At 39.6% G+C, this 22,043-nt stretch overlaps 1 protein-coding gene across 1 annotated transcript; it reads left to right on the plus strand.

The window, feature by feature from the left end:
* Window positions 1-107: 107 nt before the first annotated feature.
* Window positions 108-21,671, plus strand: LOC137188402 (leucine-rich repeat-containing protein 24-like). Its single transcript, XM_067598086.1, has 8 exons — window positions 108-808; window positions 4,700-4,884; window positions 9,852-9,938; window positions 11,442-11,633; window positions 11,773-11,941; window positions 13,224-13,486; window positions 15,363-15,938; window positions 17,646-21,671. The coding sequence occupies exons 2-8, from the start codon at window positions 4,714-4,716 to the stop codon at window positions 18,048-18,050; spliced, it is 1,863 nt and encodes a 620-aa protein (XP_067454187.1). The 5' UTR covers window positions 108-808; window positions 4,700-4,713; the 3' UTR covers window positions 18,051-21,671.
* Window positions 21,672-22,043: the final 372 nt, after the last annotated feature.

A 22,043-nucleotide genomic window follows, 5' to 3' on the forward strand; every position in this document is an offset into this window, starting at 1 on the left:
GAAAGAGAAACATGATCAAAATTATTTTGATAATGTGAATAAGCTTGACTGTTTAGACACCCAAAGTTTCAAAACGTTAACAAAATGAATTATGACATTATGAAATACTTATAAAAAATAATTCAAAGATCAATCCACTCATTGGGGCAACATCTATTAGTAACATAAATCACATGACGTAAGATACAGAAGCTACCATGACGAGCCCATTACAAAATAAATGTACATACAATTAGTAGTATTATATATTATCATTATTTAATACATTCGCCAATAGCTAGTTTATTTTTAATATTAGAGGAGAATTTTGACGCTGAATTGCGACAAATTTCGTGGAAATATGTTTCACACAATTTAGATATCTGTGATAACGCTTTTATTGTGAATCATTGGGGGTGGAAGTCTGTCTTGCTGTTGCTAACTTATCACAGTTAACTTGACTGTGGTCCTCGGGAGCAGCAGCGTGGGGAATTAGATGAGAGGGAGAGAGGAGTGAACGAACAACTGGATGTTGGGATTTAACAATGACACCTGATCCGTTGCAGTCTGCTTTACACTCAGTGCTGCAGAATCTTCCGTGATCTGACGCGCTATCCTCTGTTTCCATCATTTCTTCCATTCGGAGGATGCGACGGGCCCGCGGTGTGGGCACCGTGGAAGCGTCCATCAGCTGCTGTTGCGCTTTCAGCTGCCTGGAGCTTCATCTTCAGCAATGAAAATAAATTTGAATAACTGGGATCATATAAATCAGACGGAATAAGAAGGCATCGTGCGAGGAAGACCGCACTCCTCCATCCCTCTTCGGCAGGTATGAAAACAACAATACAATAAAACGTCGTTTGAATGATTTCTCCTGATCTGTTTGTACAGATACACCTGAAAGGTTCTGCTGTACATTGTGTTCTGGTGTCTCTTTAAACTGAGCCAATGTAAGCAACAGCAGGCATACAATGCTGGGGTCGGATATTGTTTACTGTATTGTGGGCTCAATCTGTCAAGGTGGCCTGCAGCGCCGCTGGATATCCAACCACCTCAGTTCATATGCGCAGCTCATATGACTACTAACTGCATCACACTGAGATCAAAAGTCACATTGCTTTAATGTAATGTATGTCCTTATCAGTCAAACATATTCCACCCTCAGGGCTGCACCTAAACTTAATAGGGTCCGAGCCAGAATTGTAGATTTAAACACATGAAAGAACTGTAAATTAATTCCAAAATATTACAGTATAAAAACATAGGACAAATGCTGAAATCATGACAAAAATGAGTAATTATCCCAAACATCACACATTTACTATTTAAAAAGCAGTTTACTCCAAATTTGAATGATATTGAAACTATTGAAAAAATTCAGGACAAAGTGGTAAGAAAAAAAACAATTCATTTTCTTTTGTTTATTGTGTTCACTTTTGCTCAGGTTGGTTTGTATTCTAGATATACATTTTTGTGGATTACAGACAGGCTACATCATCCTCATATTTCTGTTTAATGTAGTATCTTGTGTTTTTCATTTTTGACCTGTTGTCATTGTGTACATTCCAGCCTGTTTTTAAGGGATGTTCTAGTACTGACATTTTTGATGGCACTGTATTTCATATCCCATTTACTCAACAAGATTTATGCTATTTTTGTATACTGTATCTTGTTATGCTTTCCTTCTGTACTTACCATTAAACTCTTAACATACTGTATGTCAGATATACCATTTATACTATTAACTGAGAGTAATCAAATGTCATAGCTTTGTTGATGCAGTTGGTTTCAGTACTCACTTTAAACAAGTAGCTATAACAACAGTTCCCACAGAGAAATGTTTCTCAGGCAAACAGCGGCAGAACCCTTTAGTGAATGGTGGTGTGAGGGCTTCCTGCTCTGAGAGAAACAAAGAAAAGGCCTTGATGATGGATCCTTATGTGCAAGTCAGTGCCTCATGGCATGTATGGTTCCTATGGTGATAGTGATTCACAGGCTGAGATGACTAACTAAAAGAGCTTTTATCTGTAGTGGTGTTATCAGTGCTGTGGCTGTCACAGTGAGTGTATTCCTCTATAAAGACATAATCCCCTGTGGTTACCCTGTTACAACACACTTCACTTCTGGCTTGATGAGATTCTTTCTTTCATAGACAGGTATTTTCTACACTTTGATACTAAAATCACACGGCTTTACAGGGTGTGACATCTTGAGCTAATGCCAGACTTGTATTGTTATTTGGGAGCATTATTTCACATTAATTTTACAAAATCTCCATGAATATACATGACCCAACACACACACGCACACACACCTGCCAGTCTTCTTTTAGTGATAGCACCCTCAGGTTGTACTGTATGCAGCACAGTCAAACAGACCATTCTCATGTGACTGAAACACAGTGTCTCAGTGCAGTGTAAACAGTCTGAATTCAGGAGGCCATGCTGAACTGGACCTACCATGTGGCTTTGAAACTGAAACAGGAGGAAACAGACCTGTGAACCCATGTGTCCTCTGAAATTCGTCTGAATATAACAGAAATCCTGTTGAGACTGAGGGAGAAAATTGGAAAATATATGACAGGTTGACATTTGTCAAACAGTCATAGGTATTTGGTTGATGATATTTTTCAACATGGTTACAATGCTGCTGTTATGTTACAACTGACATGAATAAACCTAGATCTAGATCCAAGGTATATGTGTCTCCAGCATGCCCGTTAATTCTGATTTCTTCTGCCAAAATTTAGATGTTTTAATATCACTTCTAATACATCTATATGAAAAGAAGTGTGTGATTCAAAGGTTCTCCTCCTTCAGTTCTTCCCCTAAAAGACAGTTTCTATACAATTTGCAAAAGAAAGAAGAAAGAATTAAAGGATTGTTATACCCAAATTTTACAAAAAATCCAGTCAGATAGTTTTGGTTTTATTTGTCTTAGTTAACAATATCTGTGACTGAGATTTCTGCCTCCGGTCGAATACAGTCGATGAATGAATAGAATGTAGTTTGTGGTAAAGTTTGCAGTGCCACAAAGACGTCACATATATGCAAATTAGTAATGTCATCAATTAACTTCAACTGACTCTTTGAGCTTTAGCTACAGTACTTTCCATTCAAAATTAGTAGGAAACACTAGCCTTGGCCAAACAATCCATCTATATAGCCTGATTCTGGCTTGTGAGGCCAATATTGACATTTAAGATTTTATAAAAATCTGTTAATATATATTGGCTGATCTAAATTTTTTGACATAAACATTTTTGGTAAGGATCCCATAATTATGACCAAGATATATAATGAGTGGAACAGTGCTCTCTGCTGGACAAACTATGTAATGGAGACATTGTTTATTAATGACCTTAAATATATCTTTGACATTTCTCTACTGACACTTGTTACTGTTACTTATCAGCTGACATAAGATAATCAGTTGTCTATAGTATTAACCATGCTGATATATAAGTTGTGTATTTACTACTGTATTAGAATGTAAAATCTAAGCATCTTCTATTTCAACCATGAATACAGACACAAGCTAATGCAGATAGTGCCAATTAATATCAATAATATTATGATAAAATACGATAATGCAATCATATTATATTACTTATTAGGGTTTGTTTATTTTGCATTATGAGCTGGAGGAACATAAGTCACACAAAACTAGAAAATGTCAAGGATGGCACAATTAAGTCTAAGACTTATTTTCACTGAAGTAAGTAGGTAAAATTGTACCAGGGTCGGGGTGATTATGTAAGAACATATTACCCACAAACCAACTTAATATAGATACCAAAATTATTATTATTATTATTACCTATTACAGTGATTACTATTTTTTAATATGCACAGGCAATTTATTCTAATTCCTCATCACCACAAAACTTAAAGACCATGTTGGTGTTAAACCTCAACAACAGTAGCTCTAGTGTGTTGGTGTGAGTTCAACTCTATAAGGTGGTCCCTACTGAGCAGCTTTTGTTATAAATATTATGCACCACAATGGTATGTAGTACAGCTCAAACATTCAGAGCTTACCTGAATTTGCAGTTTGCCAGCATGTGCCTGTGGGTTCTAATCTAAAACAATGCTAACTTGTTCTGGGAGATCTATAATAGCTTTAAAGATCACTTCCAAATATTCTGCTTGAATAATTATTTATCATAAAAAATGATCTCTTTAGAAATTCTCGAAATGACATCTCATCCTTCTCCCTCATTGAAAAGCTCCAGAATATATGAATATCCAGATGTTTTTTATTTCAAAAGTAGGACTGCCGGATACAGTATATCCACTAGTTCATTCTCAGTGTGCATGGGAAGCTTCCAGTTTCCACATCACACTTGTGTAAGTTGCATATTGAACCATGACTGGCTCCAAACTAGTTGTGATGTCACAAATCATGCTGTGGTAGCTACATGTGTTAAACTCAGATTTAAGGTGAGCACAGAGAAACTTTGAAAACAAACTCTGTCAGCATTCTGCACAGAAAAGCTCAAAAATCCTACCAAATGAATAAAAGAGACAGCACATTATTGAGTGCAGGGGGACTTTAAGTGATTTTCCCAAACAACAAACTGAGTTAAATTAATGGTTACATGTAGTCTTTTCTTTGGATTGCCACTCTGCTTTTGTTGTCAAAAAGGTGAGCTCAGCTGTTAATGCAGAGTTTTGGTCATGACTGACCTGTGTATTCCCTGTTCTTTCCTCATCCGCAGTCCTGTCTGTTGGTATGATGGCTGTGTTGTTGCTGCCTCTTCTCTCTTTGCTCCTCCTGTCCCTCCAAACTCCTGGTCAAGCTTCTCCTTCCTGCCCTGTGAGCTGTCGTTGCTATAGCCTCACTGTGGAATGTGGCTCCACCGGTCTGCAAGACATCCCCAAACACGTCCCTGCATCTACACAGGTAGGCTCATTGCATTGAAAGAGGAGCATTATGGAACATTATCCATCTTGACTGATACCAGCATTAAAGAACCAAGGAAATTTCAGTGCGCAGCCAGAAGTCATGCATATAGAACTAGAAATGCATTTCCTGCAGAAAATGCGTGTGAATGCTGAAAGCTGAAATAAATTGCAAAGCACTTCTGTAGAATTTTATAGAATTTGGTTAACATGGCATATTACATTTAAGAGATATGGCAGATAATTACTATGGTGGTGTTTTATTAATGAGCACAAGGTTGGGATATCGGCACCATGATTCAGTATGTCATACAGATTCTCATGTAGAACTTGTGTACCAAGTTTCATGTTATTAAAGACAACAGAACTGCAGAATTACCAAGTTATAATACTAGTTACTTTAGTTACTTTAGCGCCCCCTTTTGGTAGAATTGTATGAAATTTTGCTTGTGCAATATGCCATTGTGTACAACATTCCCAAATTAGGTTGCAATCAAGGTCAGTATTGAAGAGTTATGCGGCATTAAGTGCATCAGGCCACACCCCCAAAACTTTGGGGACCAATTACAGACAAACAGTAAGGGATATTAAAAAATGAACTAATACGTTTTATTCGGGGTCCTCTAAATATGGTATGTACCAATTTTGGTAAAATTTAGATGAAATGTATGTCAGCAAAACATGTGTTAAACGAAAAATCCAAGATGGTGGAAAAATTTTTTAGGCACATATGGGCGTGGGCTATATCAATCTACTTGACGTCATGCAAAGAATACACTGTGCAAATATTATTTGGATAGGCCTCACAGTTCAGGATGTATTGCCCAAAACCTAAAACGTGTAATAACTGACCACATGGTAGTGCTGTTGGACCCATCTTTGAATATGTTAAGCATTTTCACATGGGTATTGAAGAATAAGAAGAACTAGAAAATCGAATTTCTGTAGAAATTGCGTGTGATTGCTGAAAGGTGAATTCTATTGAAAAATCTACCAAAAGTAAAATCAGCTACAGGTGGAATTGAACCTATACTCTCATGTGTATAAGTCAGACATGCTATGCACTGAGCTAACATGTCACACAACAAAACCAGGTCAGATTTTGGTATTTAGTCTTTTAATTGCATGAAATTTATCAGTTGCAGTCTCAATAAGCAGATTGAGAACACCTGCAGACGTCTACAGTTTTTCACCTTCAACTCTACTGAATTCTGCACTAAGCAGGGTTCAAACTCAGTCTTTGGATCTAAAAGGAACTCTAATGTGACTTGATCTTAAACCACTGGACTACTCAGACATGCTTTTTAGGACAGGAAGAGATGTGTTTAACAAGCATATCAATTTACATTTTGTCTCAAAGTAGGGCTTGGAGCCCAGAGATTTGTACATCATTAGTGAAAGCAATGATGGTGACTAGCTTACCATGAAAATGAATGATATGTGTAAAAAGTGTTTGATGGAAGAGAGAATCTGTAAGTTAAAGGAACTTGAGTGAGAGGAGACACACATCCTGCAGACTATATTGCAGTCAATGAGAGCAAGACAGGGACTCCCAATGAATTAAGGTTTAGATCTCAAAAACTTTAAGTCCCATGTGAAATGTATTTACATTTTGAGAGAGAGGAAGCTTGTGGCAATATACTGAGGCAAGATATGTGCTTGAGGTGTTAAAATTGTGGGAGTGAGACCTGTTTTAAAAAAATTTCAGGTCCAAAAATATCTGTGCTCTCCACTGTGCCTGATCACATGACACACTAGTCAGACCTGACAACAGCTGTAAAACCCCTGACTTTGGACTTAAATTGCTGAAACACTACAAAAGATATCACTATACAATCTGATAACTTCAAAGTATTGTGAACTTTTTAAAGTTTGAATGGTGTCTGGAGGATAAGGGACATCCGAGCAGTTGAGTCTCAAGAGATGTTACAATAAGGTACAATACAAGCAAACATCTGCTGAATGAGCTGCACAGATTGACAGTTGAATTTATTGCACAAATTATGCAGCAGTTTAAATAAGCCAAAAAATGTATGGAAGACGGAATAATAAGAACAAAGAGTGAGAAGAACAAAGTGTGATCACTTTCAGCAATCACACAATAAAGAGTGAAAAGAACAACTAGAAATGCATATCCTGTGGAAAATGCATGTGAGTGCTGAAAACTGAAATAAATTGCAAAGCACTGCTGAAAATACTAAAGACTTGTTCAAGATCCCCATCTGTACAAATAGAATTTGATTACCATGGCATGTTACATTGAAGAGATTTGGCAGTTAATAAGTAGTATGGTGGTGTTTTATTAATGACCATGAGGTGGGGCTATTGGTGCCATGATTCAGTATGTCATGCAGATTCTCATGGAAAACTTGCGTACCAAGTTTCATGTCATTAAAGACAACAGAATTGCAGAAATATCATGCTATAAAGTTAATTTAGCACCCCCATTGGGTAGAATTTTATGAAATGTTACACACTTTTATAATGTCACCTTGTGTACAACATTCCCAAATTTGGTCACAATCCAATTCTGTATTGAGGAGTTATTGCCCATTAAGTGCATTAGGCCATGCCATCACCAATTACAGACAAACCATAAGTGATATCCAAAAACAACTTAATACATTTTGTTTGGGGTCCTCTCAATATGGTATGTACCAAGTTTGGTGAAGATTAGATGAAATATGCGCCAACAGAAGCAAAACATATGTTTATCAAAAAATCCTAAATGGCGGGGAAGATTTTCTCACACAAATGGGCGTGGCCTATAACAGTCTAATCAGCATGATCATCCTGTCCAAACATTTTTTTCATAGGACTAACTGTTCATGAGTTATTAGCCAAAACGTAAAACATGTAATAACTTACCACATGGTGGCGCTATTCATACCATATTTTAATATGTTTCATTGCATTTCCACATGGGACACCTGTACGTCAAATATGAACAGTTTAGCCCTTTTATTTTTTGAGATATTAGCTTTCAAACATTCCTCCCAGAGATTTTCCATTATAAATTTTAATAATTTAAAAAATAATATAAAATCACTGGAATATGCTAGAAAGATGAAAAGTAATAGCATAAATATCCTTAAAGAGCTCAACATTTTGATATTTCAATGGTGTCTGTTGCTCAAAGTATGGCAAAAATCTTGCAAAAAACTTACAGAAGAGTAAGAATAAGAACTAGAGAATTCTTGAATTTCTAAAGAAATTGCGTGTGAGAGCTGCGAACTGCCAGACGCAGCCACTGCCACTGCCGGCTGCTGCCACTGCTGTTATTGCTACTGTCGTTGAAAATTTCTGCTTCAGCAGCAATTATTCAAAATTTTGTAGCGCTACCTACAGGTGAAATTGTATCAAATACCACACACTTGTTCAGCATCCCCATCTGTACAATTTTGCTGAATTTGGTCACCATGGAATGTTGAATTTAAGAGATATGGAACTTAATGAGTAGTATGGTGGTGTTTCACTAATGGCCACAAGGTAAGGCTATTGGCACCATGTTTCACTATGTCATGCACATTGACATGGAGAACTTGTGTACCAAGTTCAATTTCACTGAAGACAACAGAACTGTAGAAATATCATGTCATAATAGTACAGTAGCGCTCCCTGTGGGTAGAATTGTATCAAATTTTATGTAATGATGCACTGTCATTGTATGTACAAGATTCTCAAATTTGGTGTTGATCCAAATCAGCATTGAAGAGTTATGGCTTGTTAAATGCATCTGGCCACGCCTTGAAAAATTTGGTAACCAAACATATGAGCTCTGTTTAAGATAATCTAACTATGGTATGTACCAAGTTTAGTGAAGATTGGATGAAAAATGTGCCAAAAGAAGCAAAAAATGGGTTTATGAAAAAATTCAAAAGGGCGGAAAAATTTTCCAGGCGCAAATGGGCGTGGCCTGTATCTGTCTACTTGGTACCATCCAAGGAATACACTGTGCAAAAATTGTTTGGATAGGCCTCATGGTTCATGAGTCATAAGCCAAAACGTAAAACACATAATAACTGACCACATGGTGGCTCTGTTGGTCCCATTTTAAAATATGTTAAGCATTTCCACATGGGCCACCTGTCAATCAAGTTTGAACACTTTATCACGTTTAAATTTTGAGATATGAAGCAGTTCTACATGGGTCACCTGTCAATCAAGTTTGAACACTTTAGCACTTTTAGTTATTGAGATATAAGCTTTCAAACATTGCTCCCATTGATTTTACATTATAAATTTTAATGCTTTATAAAATTATATAAAATCATTGGAATACGTTGGAGATGAGAAAAGTGATAGCACACATCTCCTTATGGGGATGTACAATTTGACTATGAAACAAAGTTGATACGACAAATTGTGTAGGACTAGTTAGACGACAAAAAATGGCGAAATAATAAATAAATAAAGGGCGAAGATAACATTGTGCTTCGCCGCTCACACGCAATAATAATAATAATAAATAAAGATTTGGATAACAATAGTTTGAATGTTTTCAGCACTCACACTTATGATAAATAAAGATTTGGATAACAATAGTGTGAATGCTGAAAACATTCACTCTCATAAAGAGCGAGATAACATAGTGTGTGACACACAATTATGACATACAGTTCACCATATGTCATAATTATTTGACATATTCAGCAATAGTAACCAGAACTCTCTCTCTCTCAACCCAACTGGTCAAAGCAGATGGGAGCCCACCAAGAGCCGGGTTCTGCTTGAGGTTTCTACCCATTAAAAGAGAGTTTTTCCTTATCGCTGTCGCCAAGTGCTTGCTCATGGGGGAATTGTTGGGTCTCTGTAAATTAAAGAGTACGGTCCTGACCTGCTCTATGTGAAAAGTGCCCTGAGATGACTTTTGTTGTGATTTGGCACTATATAAATAAAAATTGATTGATTGATTGATTGATTGATTGATTGAACTCTTGCTTTGTTGCTCTTCATCTCATCTTCCAGACTATCTTCCTTCAGGACAATGTGATTGGTCAGATCCGTCGACAGGACCTCACTCTGCTGAGGCACCTACACTACCTCTACTTGCAGGTAACAAACACACACACACACGCAAGTTTGTGCAGCTATCCTTGTTAGGACATTGCATTGACTCCATTCATTTTGTACAGCCTAACCCTAACCCCTAACCCTAACCAATCCATGCCTAACCCTAACCTTAACCTAACTTCAGTTCACACCTTACCCCTAACCTTAACCAGGACCTCAGAAATGATGTTTTGCTGCATTAGGACCAGGCTTTGGTCCCCAATAAGGTCAATGTTTACACCAGAAACGGTCCCAATAAGGATTGAAAAACACGAACACACACACAAACACAGGGTTGGGTATGAGGAACTGGTTCTGAATTGGAACCAGGCATTTGTTTATTTATTATTGATTCCTCAGTGCAAAGTTTGTATCTGCAGAGCTTTTGTCTACATGACCAGTTACACCATGGAAGTATGTGGGAAATGTAAGTGTTTCACAATAAAAGAAATAAGACAACAGACATAAAAGACAGATTTAAGATGAATAAAAACACCATCAAATAAAAATATATGTAAAAGGAAGTTTTACGTCTGCTAATATCTGTTAGCAGATGTTTTTTGCTCTCAAAATATTTTGGCGTCTTTTCTTACTCAAATAACATCACAAGAATTGGAGACACAGGATTTTCTTAAGAGAATAAAAGTTAATAATTAATTAAGTAATATTACAAAAACATGTTATGACCCAAAAATCCTATCATTTTAAGTAATTGCCATTTCAAAAAATACCACATGAATAGTCTAAAAAAAAGAATCCCCATGGAATTTAAAGAATGGAATAATATAAAGAATATAAGGAAAAATAAGTTAGTTAAAGTTAGAACAAGGCAAAATAAAAAAAATAAATATTGACAATTGAATACATAATTACAAACACTGCAGTATTACATTATTACACTCTGCAAGGTCTGTGCACCTATTATCCCAATTCAAGAAGGCTTCCCTAATTTTATATCTTGTTGACGGTTTGTCCTCGAGCCTGTAGGTCATAGTCCCATTACTCTTAGTAACCACTGTACACCAAACACAAGAACATCAAGCAGTTTAGACATGTTTTTACAAATATCTGTGTTTTGATGTTTGTCTCTGTGCACTTTGGCAGAGTTTTTACTGTATTAAGCAATCCTCAGTCAGTGGGAGGATGGGTGGGAGAACAGACAAACAAACCTAATCTAAACCATATACTTACAACACAGGAAAACAAGCAACATATGTTTCACCACGAACACCATCAGATATATAGATGTAGTGATGAGAGACAGGCTACCAATCATTTCGACAATGGTCTCATTTGTGGTTTGACCCTAATATGAATGTAATGTACTTCCTTTAAGTAGAAATGGATGAATGGATGTTTAAAATAAGCTCGCTGGTATCTGCAGTATGTGTGTGATATTTAGATGGACAAATAGTGTAAAAGCAGCATCAGCAGTAGAAGCCGCAGTTTCAGAGCAATAACCAGTTGCAAAGACTTCTGTTTGGTCACCTTCTGATGTCCCTCCAGAACAACACCATCTCAGCAGTGGAGCCTGGATCTTTCCAGAACCAGGGTCAGTTGTTGGAGCTGGCTCTGAATGGAAACCGGATACACCTAGTGACCGCCGACATGTTCCAGGGACTGGAACATCTCCGCATTCTTTACCTGGCAGGAAATGACATCATGCGCCTGCTGGACTACACCTTCCATGGCTTACAGGTAAGTCATATTAGATCACATTTATGATGTCCATTACATGTCACTTGCAAGATGCATTCTCAGTTCTCTGTTCAGCACAGCAGCACCCCTCTGACTTCTGCTATATGGATAATGTAACCTTCCATCTGTGTCTCTGCAGCGTCTGCAAGAGCTACATTTGCAGCATAACAGTATAGAGATGTTAGCAGACCAAGCACTAGTTGGTTTGACTTCTTTAGCCCTGCTGGACCTGAGCAGGAATAATCTTCACACCATTGGCCCTGTATCACTGCGACCTCTGGTCAGCCTGCAGGTCCTGCGCATCACAGGTGAGAGTGGATTACTCAAACAAATGTCAGTGTAAAGATAAGATACAATCCTGAGGAAAAGTTGCTTAGAGACAACTGACACCCATGTTGGTCTTTTTTTTCTTTTCTTAAAACTGCAAAATGGTGTATTTATCTTCAATTTATACGATTGTTATAAGACAGCACACACACAAACTCCGTGTGTCCAACACTGGTTATCCTGGAACCAAATCAAGTTTCTTTTGAGCATGGAAATTCATGTGGGTACAGTATATGTAACGAACTAATCTAAGCTTAAAGATACATTAACTAGCTTTTCCTGGAAATCATGTTTATCTTTGACCAACAAAGATGCTTGTTCTTAGGTTTGCTGTATCTCGCTTTCAATACTTGAAGTCTGCACCCCTCCTCTTCATTCTCCTCATTACAGCTGGAGGACATACAACTATAGCTGAAGTTTAATTAAGAAACAATCCTGTTTCCTCAAAAATACTTTGAAGTGGCATTAGCAAATATGTTTTGTAACAAACTTAACTTTCTAGCTGCATTATGGTTTCATCAACATAGTAAATATTCCATTATAGCATATCTGCATGATTAACATTATTGTTCTATTAGGAAACTATAATAACTTGGTTAAGGTGGTTTTGGTTAAATATTGAAAAAGTCAACTGACCGAAGCACAAGATGGGACGCTGTGACTTTTCAATTCCATCATCAAAACCACCATCTTTTCTGTAACTCTTATCTAATGGCACATGAGTGACATGTGCAGGAGGTGAACCCTGGTGTCTGGTGTCAGTCCTTAGCTTTGAAATTCAAACCATCTGACCCCCTAGCTATGACTTTTGTGCAATATGAGAACATCACACTTCGTGGATAGAAGAAACATTGTAAGTGAAAATCTTACAGGCAGCAATGATTTTTCCTTCAAAACAAAGCTTGTTTTTCCAAATTGGCATATTGGAAACATTTTGTAGGTGATAGGGTTTTGCTCTTACTCCTCACACACCCATTCTTCCTGCAGTTGTTCCCCATCCAGTCAGTGCATTTCTCTCTCTTTCTATGGTTACTCCCAAACCTTCAGTCAGTGCAGTTTCCTTGTTTTCCAAAACCATTCATAACCCTCCTGTGAAAAACACACACACGTTATTAACTCATCACAAAACATTGTCTTACACTACAGTGTCTTCTTCCTACCACCAGCACCAGCATCGAGGACCTTGGTTGGTTCAGCATGAAGGGGTTAAAAAGCCATCTTTCATTTTCCAACCTAACGTCCTGTCCTCTGCTCTCCTGTCAGACAACCCATGGCGCTGTGACTGTGCTCTTCACTGGCTAAGGAGCTGGATCGATGAGGAGGGCCAGCGGCTGCTCAGTTCAGCAGAACGTCGGCTGGTCTGTACTGAGCCACCGCGTCTTTCCCACCTTAGCCTGGTGGAGGTTCCGCTCAACAGCCTGGTGTGTATCCCTCCACTTGTGCAGCTAGAGCCTAGGAGACTAGCTGTGCGCCTGGGAGAGAGCCTCAGGGTGTCGTGCCATGCATCTGGTTACCCACGGCCACAGGTAGGCCTTTTTTAAATGTTATGTGCTACATACAACAACAACACAGAAAGAGATACATAAAGTGAATAAGTATGACTTCATTGTAGTTTTCAGAGCCCTGGTTTGCTTCAGCATCCAAAATGTGTGGGTGTAAATAATCTTTAATTCTGATGTTAATAAAAGGTCAAAGTCTGCCTGATTAATTTATTAAAGAAAAAATATCTAGAAAACTTGTAAATATATATGGGACATTTTATGGTAATTGGTGACAAAGGAAAGGAAACAATGGAAAGCCAACATAAGTGTGTTAGTAAGGTTTTGTTCCGCCACAAGCCTCCCGAACAGCTTCAATTCTTCTTGTCATAGATTCTCCAAGTGTGTGGAACACTACTGGAGACATTAACAGCATTGTTCCAAATAGGAAATATGTATTTTCAAAAGTAGATATCTAGATATGTTAAAAAAAATACATACATATCTTAAGAGGTTAAAGTTTTTTGATGCAAGGGGATGTTAATTTGTCATGTGATATTTATGCATAGACATTTTGTCAGACAGAAATGAAGAGCAGCAAAAACATTTTAACCACAAAGAAGCACCCAAACAAAACACAAACACTGCCCTCAAGAACAAATTTTCCTCTCTTCCCCTACATTTACCTTTTCCCTTGAAATTTGTAAATGGACTGTACTTGAATAGCGCCTTTCTAGTCTTCTGACCACTCAAAGCACTTTTACACTACAAATCACATTCACCCATTCACACGCTGAATGGTACAGGGGCTACCATGCAAGGTCCCAACCTGCCCATCAGAGGAAATCTAATCATTCATACACCGATGGCACAGCCATCAGGAGCAATTCGGGTTAAGTATCTTGCCCAAGGACACATCGACATGCGGGCTAGAGGAGCCGGGAATCGAACTGCCGATCTTCTCATTAGTGGACGACCCACTCCACCTCCTGAGCCACAGCTGTCCCTGTATGAACACATGTTGCATCTAAATGTTGTTCTGCATTGCACTGAAAGGCACTTTTCACCACATTATCTGTGGGGATGAATTGGAGAATTACAAATAGAGATTGTAGAGTGCAACAGTGCAGGAAAGTGATTACATAGTGCTTTGAGTGAGGAGCACAAACTGTTGCTGCTCGACACACTTTGCTCTGGATGTTATCCAGACTGAGCGCACTGAGCTGTCTTTCAGTCTCTTGTTATGATTAGTAAGCCACATGGATTTTTATAGCAATAGATAAAATGTAGCTGTTAAAAAAAGGTAGCCTTCACATTTGCGAGCCAGGCCTACTGAGGTTTAAGAATGAGCAAGTAATGCTGACTTCTACAGTTTTTCCTCCACAGACACCCAACCTTACCCCCACTGACTCTTTAGGTTGATTCAAATATTCAAAAGGTGAAATAGTCTAATATAACAAAAACCCACAAGGATGCTCTAATAATGTTTTTCTTTTCAAATGTAGCAAAACACTGCAGAATCAAAACAAGTGTAAGCTGTAATTATGTCAAAGAGTGGGCACAACAGACATGCTGCATTTCCCTGATGACCCTAAGCAATTATTATCATTACTCAGTTGGCCAATTCAGTAATCAATCCATGGTATCATTTTATTTATATATACAGTGGTTCAGTTTCCTTTTTGACGAACTGACTTTAATTGTTAGTTAACTTATAGCTTTGAAAAAACCTTTTAGTTTTTTTATTGTAATGAATAACATGGAAGTATATTTCCTGTCTGACTGCTCAACCATGGTGGACTTTTTAATTTAGGTTGCTAGCAGATGTTACATGAGTCTGATTTTATTATGGCAAGTTATGTGATGATAAACTTCTTTAACCTTAGTAAGACCACTGATCATGAAACACTGAATACATTTGCAGGTGACCTGGAGGAAGGCGTCCCAGGGTAAGTTGATGCTGTCTCCCAGAGGCCTGGTTCAGGAGATGGGTGCCGGAGGAGGTGCAGTGGGCAGAGCAGAGGAGCCTTCAGAGGAAGGCAGAGTCAGTCTGCAGAAGACTGACAATGAGCGCTTTGACCCTGACACCGGCAGCGGCATGCTGTTTCTCAGTAATGTGACTGTAGCTCATGCTGGTTTCTATGAATGTGAAGCCTGGAACGCAGGAGGCATGGCCAGGGTCACTTTTCAGCTTGCCATCAACTCATCCACTTCCTCATCCTCCTCTTCTTCCTCCATCTGGGCCTCATGGTCGCAGGTGTCCTCACCATACTCACCTGCCTGGCCCCGGCTGAGGAGTCATGGTCCCGCTTTGGGCTCAGATGTGAGCCGGGAGCCCCTGTACGCTCTGGGCAGCATGGCCTTCAGTGCTCTGGGAGCTGCCACTCAGACCGCTATCGCTGTGGGCATCTCCCTGCTGGCTCTGACCGCTCTTCTGCTGGTTGCCATGATCTACAGCCGACATCACCAGCGAGACAAGGAGGCTGACGGAGCTGAGAAGGTGTGTGTTTATTTGTCTTTACAACATTACATGGCAGATTTTTAAAATTAGCAAGAAAAAATGTCTCAAAATGTCCAACCTGAAAAGGGAGAGGAACTAGTATGTTTGGAACAACAGTCACAGTTTGTATTACCTCTTTCCTTTGGAACTTATGTTATAACTATGATCTGACAATTAACTACTGATAAGAGTTCCTAAAATGGAAAAAGAAACCTTTCAAAGAACAATCAGTAATATGGACCTTTTTGTAACATCTAATGGCAGCCAGTACAAACTACAAGAATATCATCCTGTGTAGGGCAGAACTCAGATGTCCACCCTATGGGCTTGTGGACTAGTAAGTAAGTAAGTTGACCTTTATTTATATAGCACTTTTCAAAACCAGGGAAATTAAATGCTTTAGTTACACAAACCAAAAAACAACAGTAAAAAAGAAGACAATAACAAGCATTTGAAAACATATTAAAATCAAAGACGTAAGAATTTTTAAAATGATAAGAACAAATCAGGACAAGTGTCAGTAAAATACCTTTGAGAATAAACAGGTCTTATGATTTAAAACTCTCAGCAGAGTTGCTGACCTGACCCCCAGAGGGACATTGTTACTTAAAGGTAGTTAGAAGCATATTGAATTCAATCCTAAATTTGTTGGAAGCCAGTAGTGGGGTGATATGGGAACTCTGTGGAGTCGTAGTCAGTAATCGAACATCAGAATTTTGAATTAACTGTAAAAGTTGTGATTTTACTGAAGAACATCCAAATTAGAAAGTTTCCCAATACATAAAGCTGGACATTATCAGCATATACATGATAAGAGCCAAAATAGTGAGCCCTAAAGGGAGCATGTGAAGAGAAAACAAGACAGGTCCCAGGATTGACCGTTGAGGAATGCCACAGGTCAGAGAAGCAAAATCAGATACTAACCATGGATACAAAGAAGTTGCAATTAGATGAACAGGAGAAAAAACATTAAGTTCAACTACAAGTACAAGTACAAGTACTTTATCAGAGAAGTTTATTTTTAGTCAGAAAGTCATGTAGAGGATTGCTGCTTTAGTTACACAAACTAAACCTTGAGTCACGACAGTAACCTATGAGGTTCATGCCCACACAAACCTTTGTTGTTGTCCTGTTTCAATCTTGCATGTTTCAAGGAAAAAAATATAAAAATTGTGAATTGACCCCAAGCTTGAAAAAAATCAAGATTTAATTTTATGGCTTTTCAGCCCTAGAGCTTTAATGGCCACAGATATGTTTAAGCAAACAGCCTGTGCCAAAATCAAATGTACAGGACAAGCTAAACAAGGATAAGTAAACATAAATATGCAAGCAAGTAGTCATGAAAATAGATATAGAACAATAGATGTAGAACAACATTACAATACATAGTACAGTGTCTATATATAGGTCAATTTTTTTCTGTAATCTGTGTGTGCAGGGTTACAAGAATACTAGAATAAATGTGGAAGGAATGATGAAATAAGTTACTTTGTGTATATATTACATAAACTCATTACCTAGAAATTTCTTCATGCATTAGCACTTCCGTACCTGGCATGATAATATTTGTCAAACATCTTCCCACCACGGATTAGACTGAAAATATGTGCCTTTCAGTGTAACTGAAAAATATTAAAACCCCTAGTTTTTCCTTGATATTGTATATTACTGTACCTGAAAGTGATGAAGGTGAATTTTAACCTGCAGGAGGAGAGCATCTTGTACGTTAATGACTACTCTGATGGCCCAACCACATTCGCCCAGCTAGAGGAGTACCGTGATGAGCGTGGCCACGAGATGTATGTCCTTAACAGGGCCAAGCCTGTGCTGCCTCCTGCCCCACCCACAGCTGTCTCCACCACCAACCTGGGTTGCCCTGCTCCATCTGACACCTCCACCCACACCCTGTCCTCTGGGCCGGGCCAGACCATGAGTCCTACTCTGGTTCCCAACAAGCAGCAGCAACAGGAGGGCGACATACGGACCATGAGGAGAATGGCTGGGGAGGGAGGGGAAGCCGAGCCTGTGATCACGTCAGAGGCCGAAGGGATGTTTCTTAACCACACAGGCCTGTTCATGGACTCTCAGATCGCCTATGAGATCCACTGCTGAATGGAGGAGACAATCCACTGCAACAGTTTGAGCCGGTGGTTTACAGCAAAGGCTGTTACATCTTACCTGAAGAAAGGCAGGGTGCTACTGCTGGAATGTACTAGTAACTGACAATTGCACTCATCTCTGTGGAATGGCTGCACTATCTACAAGACTCATTCACAGTGATGGAAGGTTTACATACCTGGCAGAGCTCACAATCTGGCTTAAATCAATAGCACTGAGGCTTTTAAACTGACATACTGTGATGTATCTTGCACATCAAAATATCAGTGATGACAGAAAAAAACCCCACCAAATATTAGTCAGCGGTAACTGTCCTGTACATGAAAAACCAGTCAGCATTTATCAAACCTATTTTCATACCAGAAACTTTTCACTGTCATTACTGTACTAGACTTAAGGGAAGTGGAGTTTTTTTTTTTACCTCTAGAAGTGTTATGGAGATTTTTTTCTTCCTTTGGTGTTATTTATTTATTTATTACATGAGTAGGTGCCCATTTTGTTTGTCCTGTGCATGCAAATCCTCGTGGGTGTGCAATTCACAGTCCTGCCAATGGTTTCTCACTGTTCCACTGACCAACAGGTGGCAGTAGATATGCAGCAATGTGCCAACAAAGACAAGGAAGAAGAGGACTGCTTGCTAATTAATATGGACGTAAATAGTGCAGGTTTCAAACTTTTAAGAAAAATCAGATTTGGAAATGTTTCATGAGAAAGGAAGTGCATTCAGCATGTTTGCTAGATCTCAAGGATGCACACAATGAATTTGGGTGAGTATCACACAGGACACCCATGAACATCTGTCCTATCAAGAACTCAGACACACTTCATCGGTTATTTGCAGGGTGAGTCTACAGAAAAGGGAAATCACGGAATCTTCCATTTCATGAGCATGTAGGAACCCTTGTGTGTTTTATAAGTGTTGTTAATGTCTATACATGTTTTCATTTAATCTCAGTCTCTGGCTGTTGAGCATCTAAAGGCGTATGAGGTGGGACAACAGCAGCTAAATTTTGTAACTATTTATTTAAAAGTGTGGGAACATGTTAACCATCACAAAGAAAGGATCTTAATGGAAAATTCTGGTTATTTTCTATCTGAGTCTGAGTTCTGATTAACGTCATGTTCAGTTTGCCACTAATGAGCAGCCTCTAGATACTAACAGTGACACTCCGGGGACTGTTCGAGTTAGTGTGTATCATTTTAAGTTACATACTTCGCCGAGTCTAACATTGGTGATCCTGGATAACTGGTTTCATAAAGCTGTTATCAACTGTCCCTGTTACACCTATGTGTTACACCTGGGTTTTATTCAACTAATTTAGTAGAGATTGGGTTGTGGTTTGAATTAATTTATTTCCAATCAGATGGCAGTTATAGGCTATGTTTTTTTCAACGTCACATATCATTGAGCCTATAAATATTTAACATTTTATGATGACCCCTCCGCTCCACTAGGTGTTCCTGTGTTTTTGGGTTCGTTTGCTGGTTTCCTCTTGTTTTGCAGGATCCCGGGCAGGGTGGAGGTTCGTCATTGGCTTCATGAGCCATACCTGGGCCCGATGTGGTCTCGTGTATAAAGCTTGGCCTTCCACGGAGCCTCCCTCTCTCCCTTCCTCTTCCAGCACGGCTCGGCTCGGCTCCGCTCAGCTGTTTTGTCTTTTTGTTGCTGATGCACATGCACATACACAAACACCACTGATTACTGACTTACACGTTTTTCCGTTTTAATGTATTATTTTGTAAATAAATACAACCTGTCCTAACTGGCAAACTCGTCTGGTCTGCCATATTTGTCGCAGCTTATGAGCCGGGCTGTGACATATGGGGGTTCGTTTCATCTTTGTTGACCCGGGGTTGGCGTGACGTCGGAGATCAGCTGTAGCGTAGTAAGTTGTGCGCCTTGTTTTATGAATGAGTTGTGCAATCTGTGTTGGGAGCCATTGACAAACGTGGTAAATTATTTGTCGTTTTGGAATAATGTAAATTGCTGTAGCGAGTTGCTGATCTGGATGAAGTTTTTGCTTGTGTTGCTAGGCTGGTTATGCTGGTGAGTTTTTTGCGTGTGGTTCAGAGTTCTGTCGGTTCTGTGCGCGGCCGTAGTAAATTGCCATTGTTCTGTCCCTTGTTAGGCTTAAGAGCGGGTTCCCTTTGGAATTCGTTTGGGGGTTGTTACCCCTGGGCCACACTGGATGCGTGAGCAGCGCGTGTGCGTCGCGGAACCTCTTGCTTTTCATTTCGGCACCCATGTTAACAGGTTAGAGCGGCCACACTGCCCGACGCACACGCACATGCGCTGCCCACGCATCCAGGCGTTACGCCTGGGACACACTGGATGCGTGAACCTCAGCAGTGCGTGTGCGTCGCTGAACTGCTGCGTCTCGCACGCTTGCAGCGTCCACACAGGAAGCGTGCCTGCTGCGGCGCTTCTGCCACTGGCAGTCCTGTCTTTCTTTCTCGATTTCCCTGTCAATTTCCCGCTGAGAACCGCGTGTGTCACGCAGAGAAAATAGGCGAGACCTTGAATCTGTAGATGAAGCGATACAGCAGCCTCGTGTGAGACGCGTGTCTCATGCAGGCTTTGTGGCTTTTCTAACCTATTAACATGGGCACCGAAATGAAAAGCAAGAGGTTCCGCGACGCATACACGTTGCTCATGCATCCAGTGTGGCCCAGGGGTAAGTGTGGTGGGAACGTGGCAGGAGCAGTTGTCTCGGGGGCACATCCGCAGCTGCAGGTGCGTCACCATTTTTATGGTTGCTTTACAAGGCTGTCGGGCTAAAGTGTGTAAATACCCCCCACACGTAGCACCTAAAGACTAGGGGGGGCTTAGTTAGACTCTGGTTAGGCAGTTAGGGGGACGGGCTGCTGTGATGTTGGGGCTGTGTGAGCTCAGTGGGCTGCAGGTAGGAGTTGTAGCCTGGTTTTGTCGCATCAGCAGTTGTGTGTTTTGGGCAGGTAAACTGTGCTGTGTCTAAGTCATGGCTAGTTTGGAGGATTTCTTGAGAGCGCCATCGGAAGAGTTATTGGAGCGCTGCTCACGTGAACAGTTGTTGAAAATCGCCAAGCATTTTAAGCTGGAAGTCAGGGATAAGAGGCTGAAGGAGAACATTAAAGCTTTTGTTAAAAGCTAACCTGACCGAACTGGCTGTGTCAGACCGAAATTACAGGGTGCTGGTCCTGGGTTGGAAATTTTGATGCACCTGGCACTAGTGAGAGTGGGTTAACTTTTTAGCAGAGGCAGGAGTTGCCTTTGTTACAAACGGAAAGGGAAATATATATTCCAAATGTTTCCCTTCACTTAACTACCTGTCACTTAATTGTGCAACAAAGGCATTTTGTCCCTGTCAGGATCCTGTAGGAATAATGACTTTTGTCACTAATCTCATTGGTCAGCAGGCAGGCTGCAGGTTTTGATCTGATTCTCTGATTGTAAAGGTCCAGTGTGTAGAATTTAGTAGCATCTAGCGGTGAGGTTGCAGATTGCAACCAAATGAATACAGCCCCCCCTCCCAAACCTGTAGGAGAACCTACGGTGGCCACGAAATTCATAAAAATTGTGAAAAACCCTTTGTAGAGCCAGTTTTTTGGTTTGTCCGTTTTGGGCTACTGTAGAAACATGAAGATGCAAGATGGCAGCCTCTGTGGAAGGGGACCCGCTCCCTATATATATATATATATATATATATATATATATATATATATATATATATGCCACATATATATATATATATATATATATATGCCACTAAATTCTACACACTGCAACTTTAACCTGACCTGACGTGAATTACCAAGTTACCATGGAGATCTACCTCAGTTTAAAGTGAGCTACCTTCATATCCTGAAAAAACCTGAGTTGATATCAAAGATAGCTGTTTAACACACTAATCTTACAGTGTTATACAAGTCCCTGGTGTAAGTCCACTGTGACTGTCAGAAATGTTTGAAATACACAGGATTGGATGTTGTGGTCCTCTGTGCCATAAT

This window comes from Thunnus thynnus, chromosome 8 (genome assembly GCF_963924715.1).
Source record: "Thunnus thynnus chromosome 8, fThuThy2.1, whole genome shotgun sequence".
NCBI lineage: Eukaryota > Metazoa > Chordata > Actinopteri > Scombriformes > Scombridae > Thunnus > Thunnus thynnus.

Coding starts and splice junctions, on each gene's coding strand:
- LOC137188402 (XM_067598086.1), top strand. CDS start 4,714: ATGATGGCTGTGTTGTTGCTGCCTCTTCTCTCTTTGCTCCTCCTGTCC. Junction 9,939..11,441: donor TACACTACCTCTACTTGCAG/GTAACAAACACA, acceptor ATGTCCCTCCAG/AACAACACCATCTCAGCAGT. Junction 15,939..17,645: donor AGGCTGACGGAGCTGAGAAG/GTGTGTGTTTAT, acceptor TTTAACCTGCAG/GAGGAGAGCATCTTGTACGT.